At 43.4% G+C, this 14,512-nt stretch overlaps 1 protein-coding gene across 1 annotated transcript in view; it reads left to right on the plus strand.

Annotated features, from left to right (window-relative positions):
• LOC123770238 (cytochrome P450 2L1) overlaps nt 1-14,512 on the plus strand; it is a 98,105-nt gene that overhangs the window by 17,481 nt on the left and 66,112 nt on the right. The window contains exons 2-3 of the mRNA XM_045761902.2: nt 10,182-10,278; nt 10,712-10,811. Of these exons, the coding sequence (XP_045617858.2) occupies nt 10,194-10,278; nt 10,712-10,811 (185 nt within the window). The 5' untranslated portion in view covers nt 10,182-10,193. The remainder of the gene's footprint in view (nt 1-10,181; nt 10,279-10,711; nt 10,812-14,512) is intronic.

The following is a 14,512-nucleotide window of genomic DNA, read 5'->3' on the forward strand; positions in this document are numbered from 1 at the left end:
AGCACCAGTAGTGTTCAGTGTAGTTCATTATACTAGACAAGAGTGGTACGGACAGGAGTATTAAGGGTTGTTCGATTAGCTGTCATTAGCGTCACTCGGAGGACAATTAACTTAACGATAAATTGCTGTACTTTGTATTAGTATTAAGTTCTGAAATAAATGGTTATTGTTAACAAGAGAAGTGTCCTTATGTCAACACCATTCAACAACACCTACCCCTCGCTCATGCTGCAACCAACTAGACTAACCCTTGTACTTAATGAAGGCCTGCTTCTGGATTCGAACCTGATTCATAGCTATTATCACTGAATACAAATATGGTGTGAGGACCCATTAGTTACCCTTAAAACTGCCATAGGCAATTAAGGAGCTTAACGACCTAGTGGATAGATGAACCAAGCAATTGGACCCCGGCGCTGATCTCGCCTTTCATTCTCAGTCTTGCGAAGTATAATCTACACATCTGGCACTTACCGAGTTGGCTTGTGCAGTCCTTCTGACAGAATTCACTTAATAGTAATTACATATAATAGAAAAATCTCACATGGAGCGAAGGGTGTCAGGGACATGGATGGTCGCAGGGGAGGGGTAGGGTACAACCCGTTCTCGCACTTTCTTACTGTCAATATTGACTTATTAAATAAGTGCATATGTGACATACTAATTTATTGTGAATATTTTAGTATACCTTGAAAAGCTTCATAGAAAACACTGAGCTTACCTAACCTTCTTAGTATGTTAAGATAAGCATCTTATTGCTTCGTAATTACAATTATTACTTAACCTATACCTATAATAAGTTAAGTAATAATTGTAATTATGAAGCAATAAGATGCTTATCTTAATATACTAAGAAGGTTAGGTAAGGTCGGTGTTTTCTATGAAGCTTTTCAAGGTAAACTAAAATATTCACAATAAATTAGTATGTCACATATGCACGTATTTAATAAGTCAATATTGACTATACGAAAGTGCGAGAACGGGTTGCAGGGTAAGTGTGCACGTGTGACTCGCAGGGGAGGGGTAGGAAAGGCAACCCGTCATCTTAAAAATAACGTCACTTTTCGCTCGTATACGCGCTATGGCCAAATTTATACGTAATTTAAAATGAAATCGACTCCCAAAAGTGACGTACTGTCCCGTTTTCTGTTTGAATCGTCCGGCTTACTCGACAAGCTTAGAAAAGGATTCTTTCCATTAACGTAACGGAGCGTACTTGTGACTCTCGCTGGCACTGCTCGCCTCACACCGCTTTGGTTCCCTCGCACTATTAAGGACACTTTAACTAAATCATTACATTATACGTGACGAGCACCACATAGTAACACTTCATGTTCAGTCGCCCAGGAACAACACTGGGAAGAGAGTGTGAGATTTTTTTTGCTTTACCGACTGTTCTGCTTGCAGCATTCGTCTTAGGTGCAATGCAGACTCCCTTGCATGAGCTAGAACTATCAGGTATTCAAGAAATGCCTAAAGAACTAGGCCTCACTTTCCCAAGTATTTTCTGTCGAGTTATGACTCCTCAGTGAGTGGCCTACTCAAGACAGAGAATACCCATATATGACTGCGAGTCACTTTGGTCGTGCCATTCACTATGTGTACTGAGATGCACTGAATGTTAAGGGTTCACATCAATTTGACTGAAAGTTGATGAGAGTTAACATGGGGTCATGTAAATTAGGTAATAGTCGATATCATGAGTCAGGTCTAACGGAAAGATGGTGTAACGTTTAACAACCTTATTTACTACTTAACAACTAGTACAACACATGGGTATCCTTTAATTTAATTAAGAGTATCACATCAATTATCTGTAAAAATAATACCCACCAAGAAACGTTTCCCACCGCTTTAGTATAAGGATTCTCGACTCTCTTGCATGAGTCACACAAAGTGAACTAATCTTGGCATTGGTGAACACTCTTGCAATTACTGCATTCCAATGCTTCAGTCAGTCTGTCTGCTTGACACTTCTTCTTATTTTTTAGATTATCTTGAGATGATTTCGGGGCTTAGCGTCCCCGCTGCCCGGTCCTCGACCAGACTTCCTTTTTGTTACACATCCCCAGGAAGCAGCTTGCAGTATTAAAATGACAATAATAATGCTACAATCAATTTATGATTATACTTTTGTCACTGAGACAAATACTAAATAATGCTGGTGACAATCCTAATCTGACATGTGTATCATCAAGCAATGCATGGTCACCCTTACAGCGGCATGACACGTTGAAGGTCACCACCAGCACTCAGATAAGAGTGAGGTGATAAACACTTCACAATCTCGACTTGATCACAGAGGAATCGTTATGATATTGACTCTGCTGATACAAGTGTTGGATGATTGCTTCTTAATCATCACACGAGATATGCACAATGTAAATAAATATGATCCTGAACTTACATTAATTCTCGTACATCCATTCACACTTGGACATCGACGATGGTGTCCTCGGCAGCGCCGCTAGTGTCTTCCTTTGATGATGAGGCAGGTGTTGCATATGTTTGATGGTTGATGACATGATGAAACGTCGCGTCACGTATTCCACGCACGGCGAGGGGTGGCACGACCTAGCTTCCCTATTGCCAGGAGGTATCGCCATCAACCTCCAGCCGGCGCTCTGACGAACGTCCACTCACAGTCATCGGAGAGACACTGTACTGTTCCTCACACAGCTTGGGAACAAGGCCTCACACAGTCCCGTATATAATTGACAAATCACTTCTTTACCACACTGGAAATCCTGATTGATGTTAAGTACAAGTTAAAGTCTCTCACTCCTTGATGTAACACAGGGGGGCGGGGGGGGGGGGTTCTCGAAACATCTTTCCTCCTTTTTCTCTCCCTCTACCCGTATTCTTATTTTAGTTCTCTATACCCCGGGACTCCAAACTTTTACTAAAGCCGACTCCACGCCACGTGGTCCTAAGACGATTTACCGACTTAAGATTCTACAACCAGTATGACGTGACATAGGCTTTGAGCAAAACCCTAGAGTCGCCTCCGCCGCCACCACCAGACCAATAACACTGAGCAATGATCGAGGTCTGGATCGATCATGCTAATTAATCAACCTTGGGGCTTGATCCCCACAAGTAACATATACCCTTTGGCTCTTAGTGTGGAATTAATTAAAAATCAACGGTAATGATGAAATCCGATTTGGTGTTAGAATCGGCGTCCAATTCAACTCTGCCTCGTGGGGACCACGTGACAAGGACCAATTCACATAAATATAACAAACACATGGAAATTAATAAAAAGACAAATTACTAGCTAATTAATTTATTCAAAATCTAAAACAAAATCTAAAGAGGAGCACTCCCTATCAATTTAACACTCCCTACTTGGCAATGAATTGGCTATCCCTATAAATAACCATAGCAACTATACCTCTATGTTGACCAGCTTGGGTGGAGTGCTGGTCTTGGGGGGAGAGGTGAGATGGTTGACCTCCCGCAGTTGATCTCGATCCCACACTAATCTCTCCTCGCCTCGTCTGGTCCTACCCAGACCAGAACATTGTATCCTTCCGCATAGTCTAAGTTTTACCGAGTTACTAGCAAGGCTTAAGTTTAACAATTAACCTCTGTTTGTACTGAATTGATCCAGATTGGTTGAAATATTTTACTGAAGTTAAATTACACAAGCCTCTTAAGGAAGGGCTATTCCCGATCAAAAAATTGCTATTTAACCTTTGACAAATTACTGAATGTGGGAACTCTGACCTGTGACCGCCAGGTCACTCCGCAATAAAGAGTAGTTCGGCTCGTGACGTCACTGATGGTGACTTAACTCAATAATTAGAATACTCTTGATATTGTAACCAGTAATACTATACAATATCATTTGAATACAAAATGAATGAAGGCTAATTTCTCTAAATAGGTGAATACTATAGGATGATTCATTATACGAAACTATGAATATGGCGTCAATTATTTTCACCGCGAATTCCCTGGGGTCAGGTCCCGGGTCACCACGCGGGTCCAGCTTCCCATTCTCCCTTGTAGATAAAACATTCTGGAAAATTCATACAACCAGCCTAGTTTGTTACATTGAGTTGCTGTGCCAACACACACAGGCGTGTACACGAACATACGACATATCGACATGCAGTCTCCGTGGTGTAGTAGTAAGACACTCGCCTGGCGTTCCGCGAGCGCTATGTCATGGGTTCGTATCCTGGCCGGGGAGGATTTACTGGGCGCAATTCCTTAACTGTAGCCTCTGTTTAACGCAACAGTAAAATGTGTACTTGGATGAAAAAACGATTCTTCGCGGCAGGGAATCGTATTCCAGGGACCTGCCCGAAACGCTACGCGTACTAGTGGCTGAACAAGAATGTAACAACTCTTGTATATATCTCAAAAAAAAAAAAAAAAAAAAATATATAGCTGAGATGCGTGACCAAGAGCTAAAGCACAATCCCCCCCCCCCCCGAGATCACAATTTGGTGGGTACAGAGACGTTACCGCCCCGTGGCTCTTGAGATGAATTCACTGAATTTGTACTGTACACTGGTCTGCCGTCGTACACTGCCACCACACACATAGAGAGGCGTGTACACGAACACAAGCGTTGCTGCCCGGTGCCACTAACCAGTAACTCTTCAGAGTTGGGCGAGGTGATGTTACCCCTTCCTCGACCCCGATACACTGAACCTGTATGATTAAGACCCACTTTCTTGTCATTGGCTCTTAAGAAAGTACCTTCACTCACACACACATGGGTCACTTGGACACACTGTCACTGTCCTGTGCACTGAATCTGTGGCACTCTACTTAATCCGTTTGCACTGTGTACTCCAGTGGAGCTGGCTTCTCCCGTCCCATTCCTTGAAGTCTCCACAATGCCAAATGCTCGATTATCCAGACCCACCAACAGTAACCAGTGATTCGGTGCTGGTACTGGCAGGTTTTCTGGTGATGATTTGTTTATTTTTTATTTATTTATTTATTTATAAGAAGGTACAATAGGTTTATAACTGTACATAGCACTGATGTTTTTACATTCTTGTAAAGCCACTAACATGCATAGCGTTTCGGGCAGGTCCTAAATCTAACAGATAATTTTAATTAAGTAATTTGTAGCAAAATTTTAAAAAGTTAACAGGTACATTGTAAGAAAATTTCAAGAAAATTAGTAGGCACATTTTAGTAAAATTCGAGGATTATCGACAGGTACATTGCAGCATAATTTGAGGATTATTTCTGGTACTTCGTTTTACGTTTATTTTTTCATGCAAGCATGCAAATAAGTACAATGAAAACAAAACTAAACATAGCAAAATACAAAATCACCGGCCAGAAGGGCAGACAACAAGACAACAGAAACGTCAAGCACATTGCATTACATACTCAGTTTACAACAATACAAGAACACAAAGCACAATCCAACAATACAATACAAAAGTACAATACAAAAACGCCCAAAACCCCAACCCAACATCCCAAGCACCTGAACAGGACAAAGCATAACAAATCTACCGAGCCCCTTAGTGAACAAATGGAGAGGCACTAACACATAAGGACAATAAAACACATGAAACAAAGAACATGTAATTAGAAAAAAAAAATATGAAACACAGTAACATGGAGAAAAATAACAAATAACAATGCCTAACAAATTTAACAAAAACATACAGAGACAGGCAAGCATCCAAAGGGGCACTGAACACCACACAAACCAGGGCATAGATAGTACATCAATGCACGTACTTTCCTGGAAACCTCTCCCTTGGGAATCCCACATTTAACGCCTCCCAGATCAACCACTCCAAAGCATGGTTTCCATCCACCAGGAAATCCGTAGCATCTGGAACCTCGGAAACGAATACCCTCAAACAGGGGACCCAAATGGTATCACAGACGATGTGAGTGGTCGCCACGCGCCCCCATACGAGGGGAAGCCTTGGAGCACTAAATTCCACCTCATGTTCAGACAATGGAATCAGGGCAATCCAACGCCAGTGACCCGGCGGCATCTCAGACGCCGGCAACACACATTCTGCGGGACCCCCCACGGACTTCCTCATAGGAGACAGCATGGCAGAGGGCATCACCCCATGAGCCCCTGCTGCAACGTTCACACAACCAGGCATCGGCAGGGACCCCTTCCGTCGAGCATCCTTCTTTAATTACACCACCAGGCCATGGCCCGCACCAACATCTGCACCATCCACCGCAGGTGAAGCCACCACCCCCCACTGCAGAGAGCCTCCAGGTGAAGAAAAACCAGAAGGCACATAGAGACACGGGCACTGGCATTAGCAGGCACCTGGACCTCCGCCACCACCAACTGCACAGAGTGCGACGCACCCGGAACCACCTCGTCGACACCCGAAGATTCAGTCACTGAAGTTACCCATATCCGCCCAGGCAGAAGACGAACGTCGGGGACGCTTGGGCTCCGGCCGTACATCATTGGAGCCGGAGGTGGACCCAGAAACACGGGCAACACAAGCCGGGCGAACCGACGCTCGACGCAGAATGGCAGCAGCTTCAACCACGGGGGGAACTGGGCCGCGCACAACATGAGACACCGCAGCCGGCCCATCACCCAGCACAGCCGTGACACAAGGCGAGGGTGCAGGGCCAGGCGCAGCAGCAGGAAACGAGGAAGATGAAGACGTCGACAACTCGCAGAGAACAGCTGGAAGATCCTCGGGAGCAGCTGGGACAGCGATGGGAGCAGGAAAATAATCCGACAACCCAGCAACATCCAGAGGCACGCAGGGCGAGGCAGAGAGAGCCGCATCAGCGAACGGGATGCCCACATCCTCACCCCACAGAGTCCACCTCCACAGGGAGCAGCAGGAAATCCTCTTCCCAGAACTGGTTCACGGAAGCGACTGCAGCCTCAGAGCACCCGACAGCTTGATGCCCCAACAGGCCACACCTAAAACAGGTTCAGGGTTGCCTGGCATAGTACACCCAGACGTAGTATCCCAGAAGCCGGACTGGAGATGGAATGTCCAACCTATGGTGCATCCCTATGGTACGAATAGTCGTCCACATGCCGTTATACCTCCCCGAGGACAGCGTGTTCATCCGTACGCTGACGACAGCTCCAAACCTCTGGAAATAACGCTGTAGCAGGTCTTCGGGAAACTCCAAGGTCGCTCCATGCACACTGACATACTTAGGGCATCACTACGGTCCCTAATAGACACAGAGCCGGCATCATCCGGCAGCGGCTAGGAACGCCCCTCGTATCGTCGGAGGAACTCACGGTACTCCTCCTCCCTCACAAACTTGATAATATCATGGTGAGCAGTTACAAGCTCAACACCGTAGATGGCATCCGCCGAGACACGGAGCATGTCACACATAACAAGCTCTACTGCAGGGTAACCAGCACGGCCTGTAAACTCCAGGCCCACAGAATTCACTCTCACAACAGGGGAAAGATGGCCTCCCATCGCAAGCAAGCTTTTCAATTCGTTAGGGAGTGAGTTCCATAGACTGAGTCCCTTTATTTGCATAGAGTGTTTACACAGATTAAGTTTGACTCTGGGGATATCAAAGAGATATTTATTTCTGGTGTGGTGATAATGGGTCCTATTACATCTGTCCAGGGATAGTTTCAGAGCAGGATTTGCATTTAAGAACAGGGTTTTGTAAATGTAATTGAGACAAGAAAATTTGTGGAGTGAGATTATGTTTAGCATGTTTAGGGAGTTAAACAAGGGGGCGGAGTGTTGTCTGAAAGCTGAATTTGTTATTATTCTGATAGCAGATTTTTGCTGGGTGATGATGAACTTGAGATGGTTTCCAGTGGTTGAACCCCATGCACAGATACCATAATTAAGATAGGGATACATTAGTGCATAATATAGAGAGATGAGAGCAGAGTTAGGTACATAATATCTGATTTTGGAGAGTATCCCAACTGTTTTAGAGACTTTCTTAGTTATGTGTTGTATATGGGTGCTGAAGTTGAGTCTCTTGTCTAGGAATAGGCCGAGAAACTTTCCATAATTTTTATTGCTAATGTTTACATTATCTATCTGAAGCTGAATTGCATTTGTAGATTTGCTTCCAAATAAGATGTAGTAGGTCTTTTCTATGTTAAGTGTTAGCTAATTGGTTGACATCCATAAGTGGACTTTTTTTAGTTCATTATTAACAACAACATTTAGTGTATGTGGGTTGGGGTTAAAGTAGATGAAGGTAGTATAATCAGCAAACAAAATAGGTTTCAGAATGTTAGAGACATTAGGCAGATCATTGATGTATGTAAGAAATAGGAGAGGTCACAAAATGCTGCCCTGTGGCACTCCAACGGTTATTGGTAGAGTGGGAGAGGTTATATTATTGATGGTTACACATTGGTGTCTATCACTAAGATAGGATTGGAGATAGTCCAGTGCATGGCCTCGGATTCCATAATGATGGAGTTTACGTAAGAGGTAATTGTGATTAACAGTGTCAAAGGCCTTTCTCAGGTCAATGAAGAGTCTAATCGGAAAGTCATTTTTGTTAAGGGCTGAGTATATTATATCAAGGAGACTAATAATTGCATCGTTGGTAGTTATATGGCTATATAAGTTAGATGGCTTAGGCACATATTTTGGGTTAGCACACGATACAGTGTGAGTGTGAAGCACTAGGTAGAAAAATATGAAGATGAAATTAGGTACTTTTTGGTGTTACTTTCGAATAATGGCTAGGTTGGACAGCTTTTAAATTCGTTAGGGAGTGAATTCCATAGACTAGGTCCCTTTATTTGCATAGAGTGTTTACACAGATTTAGTGTGAAACTGGGAATATCAAGGATATATCTATTTATGGTGGGGTGATGACAGGTTCCATTATATTTGTCAAGGAAGAGTTTCAGATGATTACCAATATTAAAGGCTTTCTCAGGTCAATGGAGAGTCCAATTTTTGTCCAGGTCTGTATAGATTATATCAAGCAGACTAATAATTGCATTATTAGTACTCTTTTGGGAGCAGAAGCCAAACTAACTGGGAATTAGTATGTTGAATTTTATGAGGTAGGAGTAGAGCTGTTTATAACTAATTTTTTTTTAATATTTTTTATAATTTAGGTAGAATAGACATTAGTCTGTAATTGTTTATGTCTGCCGTATCGCCTCCTTTATGAATAGGCGCTACTCGTGCTTTTCTATTGATATCAGGGAATGTATGACACTCCAGAAATTTGTTGAATAGCAGAGCTATGGGTGGTGGAAGGGCATGGGCATTAAACTGATACTCCAGGAAAAAGGGTTGTCTTGGTTAGCTGCACCAAGGACAACCTTCCTCAGTAGCGTATAGTTCCGAATGGCTTCATAGGCGCTAGCAGCTACCTCGAGGTACTCACCCCTCTGATCAGCCAATCAGAGCCTTAACTCCTGAGTCGCTCACGTTTTCATTGGCCGCTGTGCCAGATTCAAGCAACCTGCGAGGAGGCCTTTCTCCCTCGCTAACAACAGAGGCTCACTGGTATGGGTGGGGTGGGGTAAGGTATGGGAGAGGGGGGGGAAGGTTTACCTAACAGTCTTCACCGAGTTGACCCTCCCTTTCCACACAACACACCAACTCCCTTCCTTTGCCAGAGCCAGGCCCCTGCACCGTAGCAGCAACTAACTACTCAATTTATTCTGGCTCAATTAGATGACCTAGGTCAACAGGGGCAATATCACTATCTTTCTTGGACCACAGAGAGACCGTCGACACCAAACTTGCCCCATCTCTGCCCAATTCTAAGGAAGTTATGCCTTGCAAGCATCCTGAAAACACATCTCATCAAATGAGTGGTCATGAGCTTGTGCTGAGAGATCCCTTTCTCTCACAGTGAGCAACGTATACACAGACTCCAAACGTTTAACCATCACTGCGTCTCTCTGTCTATCTGTCTGTCTCTGTCTTTGTCTCTGTATCTGTCTCTGTGTCTCTGTGTCTCTGTCTTTGTCTCTGTATCTGTCTCTGTGTCTCTGTGTCTCTGTCTGTCTGTCTGTCTGTCTGTCTCTCTGTGTGTCTGTCTGTCTGTCTGTCTGTCTGTCTGTCTGTCTGTCTGTCTGTCTGTCTGTCTGTCTGTGTGTCTCTCTCTCTCTCTCTCTCTCTCTCTCTCTCTCTCTCTCTCTCTCTCTCTCTCTCTCTCTCTCTCTCTCTCTCTCTCTCTCTCGTGAACATGACATCTGATCACCTCCCCAACCTTTGCCCGGCCAGGTGAGGACAAAGATGGTGACGGAGGCGCTGCTGGGGGTGGTGCTGCTGGTGCTGCTGGCTCTAGTGCTCAACAGGAGACCCAAAGGTCTTCCTCCAGGTGCGTAAGACTCATGTGAGAATGTTAAGGTAAGATATGTACAGACTTGTGATTGTCAGAAGTGGAATGCAAACTGGAGACTCCATAATTACAGACAAAAGGTTGTACAGTAAACAGTTTACTAAATTTAACGTATGTGAGAATAGTTCAGAAATATGGCAGATTTTTTTATTTTTATCATTCTCTTTTTTCTCGGTTTTCCATTGAACATATTTATAAAGATCTGAACTGTTTAATGATGCGTGTGTGTGTATGTGTGTGGATGTGTGTGTGTGTGTGTGTGTGTGTGTGTGTGTGTGTGTGTGTGTGTGTGTGTGTGTGTGTGTGTGTGTGTGTGTGTGTGTGTGTGTGTGTGTGTGTGTGTGTGTGTGTGTGTGTGTGTGTGTGTGTGTGTGGGGCAGGTAAATATAGGGAGTGATGTGTGTGTTGACAGGTGAGTGGGGCTGGCCGGTGCTGGGGGCGCTGATGCCCTCTGGGATCTCCATGGAGGAACACGCCACCAACCTCATGCAGAAGTACGGCGACATTTTCACGTAAGTTTCAGGCAGTCTTTGGTAAATGATGGTCAGTATATCTATATCGGTTTTGTCTATGTTATAAGTACATTGCATTAACATACATTAGTCAGCTGTCAGCAACAGTCGCTACAAATAGAAAGAGATATCCTATCCTACGATGTCTTAGGAAAGTCCCACCTACACCGGACCCCCGGACCTACAACTCACGCTCATACAGCGTGAGTTGGTGAAAGTCTTTTTTAAGCAAGATTTTGGTAATTGTTGTACATTCTGCTATGCCAATATGTCCACTCACAGTATGAGTAGCGCTGTCCAATAAACTAGTCCCTCGAGGCAAAATTAATTAAATTCCTAAGAAACCTAACCTACTCGGACCAAAACAGGACATCACGTCAATTTCGCCAGCCAATACCGTTTTCTAGTACGAACGTTTTTGGCCTTAAAGTATACGTCAAAATGCGACGTGCTATTAGGAAGATGGTTTGGACCGAGAGAGAGAGAGAGATGAGCTACAGGCATGTGAGCAAGAGCCATATATGAATCAAAGGGATGTGAGAAAATACTTCTTTTGCATAATAAGAAGAGCATGAAAATGGGATGAAATAGGCGAGAAGGAAGTAGATGCCAACTCCAGTCACATCTTCTAAACTAGACATGATAGGAGGCATATAGGTAGGAAGTCATTGCATTTGAGTTAGACGACTGACAATTGTAACAGATACTCTAGGAGCTGAAGCTGGATACTGCGTGTACAGATAAGTGAGCACGTATTTAGGAATATGGAATAGAGTGTGATCACACACCCGAGAGATGATTGTAGTAATGGCGGGTAGGAGCAGTATTGAGGAGACCCGAGAACCAGTGCTGAGAGAAATGAGGCATCTTGCGGAATCAGATAAGGAAAAGGAGGTAGGATAAAACATGAACATTTCCGGGAAATGTCCCGAAAAAAAATTGTTTCCGGGAATCGAATCTGGGCCATTAGGACTACGACCCCCAAGCGCTATTCGCTCAGCCCCACAGTACGTACACAGCCCCACAGTCCGAGAGTACACACACACACACAGTCCGTGTGTGTGTGTGTGTACTCTCCTAGTTGTGCTTGTGGGGGTTGAGCTCTGACTCTTTGGTCCCGCCTCTCAAGTGGTGTACAGATACCTAAACCTACTGGGCTCTATCATATTTACATTTGAAACTGTTTAAAGAGTCAGCCTCCACCACATCACTGCCTAATGCATTCCATTTATTAATTAACTACTCCGACACTGAAAAGTTCTTTCCAACGTCCCTGTGGCTCATTTGGGTACTCAGTTTCCACATATGTCCCCTTATTCGCGTACCTTCCATGTTAAACAGTTTATCCTTATTGTGAGAGTTTGAGGATGGAATTAATGAAATGGTTTTGAATTTTGGATAATTTCTAAAAAAAAAAAAAATCCTTAACTCCTTTAACCTTATTCCTGTCGTGATATTGAAATATACATCCGTCGACTTTACTTGAAAGTCTAGATGGGTCGCCTGAGGAAGGACTTGCTTAGCTAATACACCCAGTGTAGTAAGCAGCTCATTCCTCACTCTGGGACCATATAAGAATAATTGACTAGACGCGAGCAAACGCCGAGACCTCAAAATGTTGAAATCCCCCCACTTAGGCCGTTGACCTTCGTCACTCGCAGGAGCGAATCTAACGAGTAGGTCCTGGGCTCTCACAACAGAATTTATGTTGTATAGTGCTATGAATTCAGCTCTAACCCCATGAGGCAGTCTCAATTTAAAATTAATAATAAAGTGGCAGAACTTAAGTAGTGCAATAAAATGTGTGGGGTGTAATAAAAATACAGTGTTCAACATAACAATAAAATTTATTCAATAAAGTACTAACTACTGTAACAACGAAAGAAATATCAATGACGTTACTCAAAATCCTTCCTGTGTCACTTTCACTGTTAGCTAGACACCAGCCCCGAGGCTGCATAATGAACTAACTCGAACATACTGAGTGAAGACACATGAATCAATCAAGCAAGCAAAACATCCTAATCTATAATAAATACGCAACATCAGCAAGGTAGGTTATGAGACACGTCTCCAACGACCTCTTATCAGTACTCTACGCTTCTTGATGCTCACTTCTGCAATGGTTACTAATTTGCCTATCACTGACATGACAATGGCTAATGGAGTTACTGGTACTCCAGCAACCCTCCTCAATTAAATCTTTACGTTAACACTATGTCTCTCGGACAATTCAACAATCAATAACAAATTGATTACGTTAATATCAAAGTTACATTTACGTTAACTTAATCTTGTCTTCTCACAGACAAATCAAACTTGCGACTGTCACTGGTAACTTGGAAATAATACAAACACTCTACCTGTCGAGCATTCAGCCAGTAATCCCCATTAATCTCTTTACTTACAGACAGCTGATTAATCTCTGTACTAGTTACGTTAACGACGATATCGGTTACTATCACCCAACGATAGTGAACTCAAATTACAATGTCCAAAGTGCTAAGAGAACGGTAATCACTCGTGATTACCCTTGAGCAATTAACTTCTATCCCGAAGATCAATAATTAATTAATATAAATACGTAAAGTTTCACACTGGCTCAACAATATACATTAAAGGCATGAAATCCGTCTGAGCCTTCCATACTCAGACCAATTCAGGTGGCCAATAACAATAATTAATCACCACGTTTACGTTATTTTACAATGATGACACTACCCACGAGTCAATCAAATTACCTGTCCACTGACAGATCAATAACCAACGTTACGTTAATGGAACAATGGAGCCTTTGTGTGAGTCGATCTACACTGATCGAAGTTAATTACCTTGACTTCCTGGAACCCGTTAATTACCTGCCCACTGACCAATAATTACAACAGACAATAATCAAAATGGAGGATTCAGCCCTCCCGGAATTCTACAATTCATGTCCGGCTGTGACTAGGCTCCCTGGGAGACTAACGCAGCTATTCCTAAGAAATAATTAACCCAAACGTATCTTACGTTACTCAAATTGTTAAAGAACAAATTATGGGGGGGGGGTTCTCAAATCCCTCACCATTACCCCTCCCTTGTCCCTTCGTCCTCCCCACCATCTCTAACTTCCGTCCCCTCGTCATCCCCACCATTCCCCACTCCCTCGTCCGATGCCTTCTCAAATGGTCAGATGTTCCCATTAGAAAATTGGGAACATGAAGTGATCTGATGTTCCCATCACTGATATATAGGAAAAACAGTTAAAAAATTAAATGAAAATATGAAAAAATATAAAAATAAACTATACTCGGCCGGTCGGCCGAGCGGACAGCACGCGGGACTTGTGATCCTGTGGTCCTGGGTTCGATCCCAGGCGCCGGCGAGAAACAATGGGCAGAGTTTCTTTCACCCTATGCCCCTGTTACCTAGCAGTAAAATAGGTACCTGGGTGTTAGTCAGCTGTCACGGGCTGCTTCCTGGGGGTGGAGGCCTGGTCGAGGACCGGGCCGCGGGGACACTAAAAAGCCCCGAAATCATCTCAAGATAACCTCAAGATACTCACGAAATGAACAGTCTGGTAAACAACACAGCTCAATTCCAACGCAATTCACACAAAATAATTAAATCAAAATGAAAATAAATCAAAATCTATGAAAATTCAATTTATTAATGCAATCAGAAACACTGAAATGGAATTGTAACATATCTAGTATTGCATG

This window comes from Procambarus clarkii, chromosome 42 (assembly GCF_040958095.1).
Source record: "Procambarus clarkii isolate CNS0578487 chromosome 42, FALCON_Pclarkii_2.0, whole genome shotgun sequence".
Taxonomy (NCBI): Eukaryota; Metazoa; Arthropoda; class Malacostraca; order Decapoda; family Cambaridae; genus Procambarus; species Procambarus clarkii.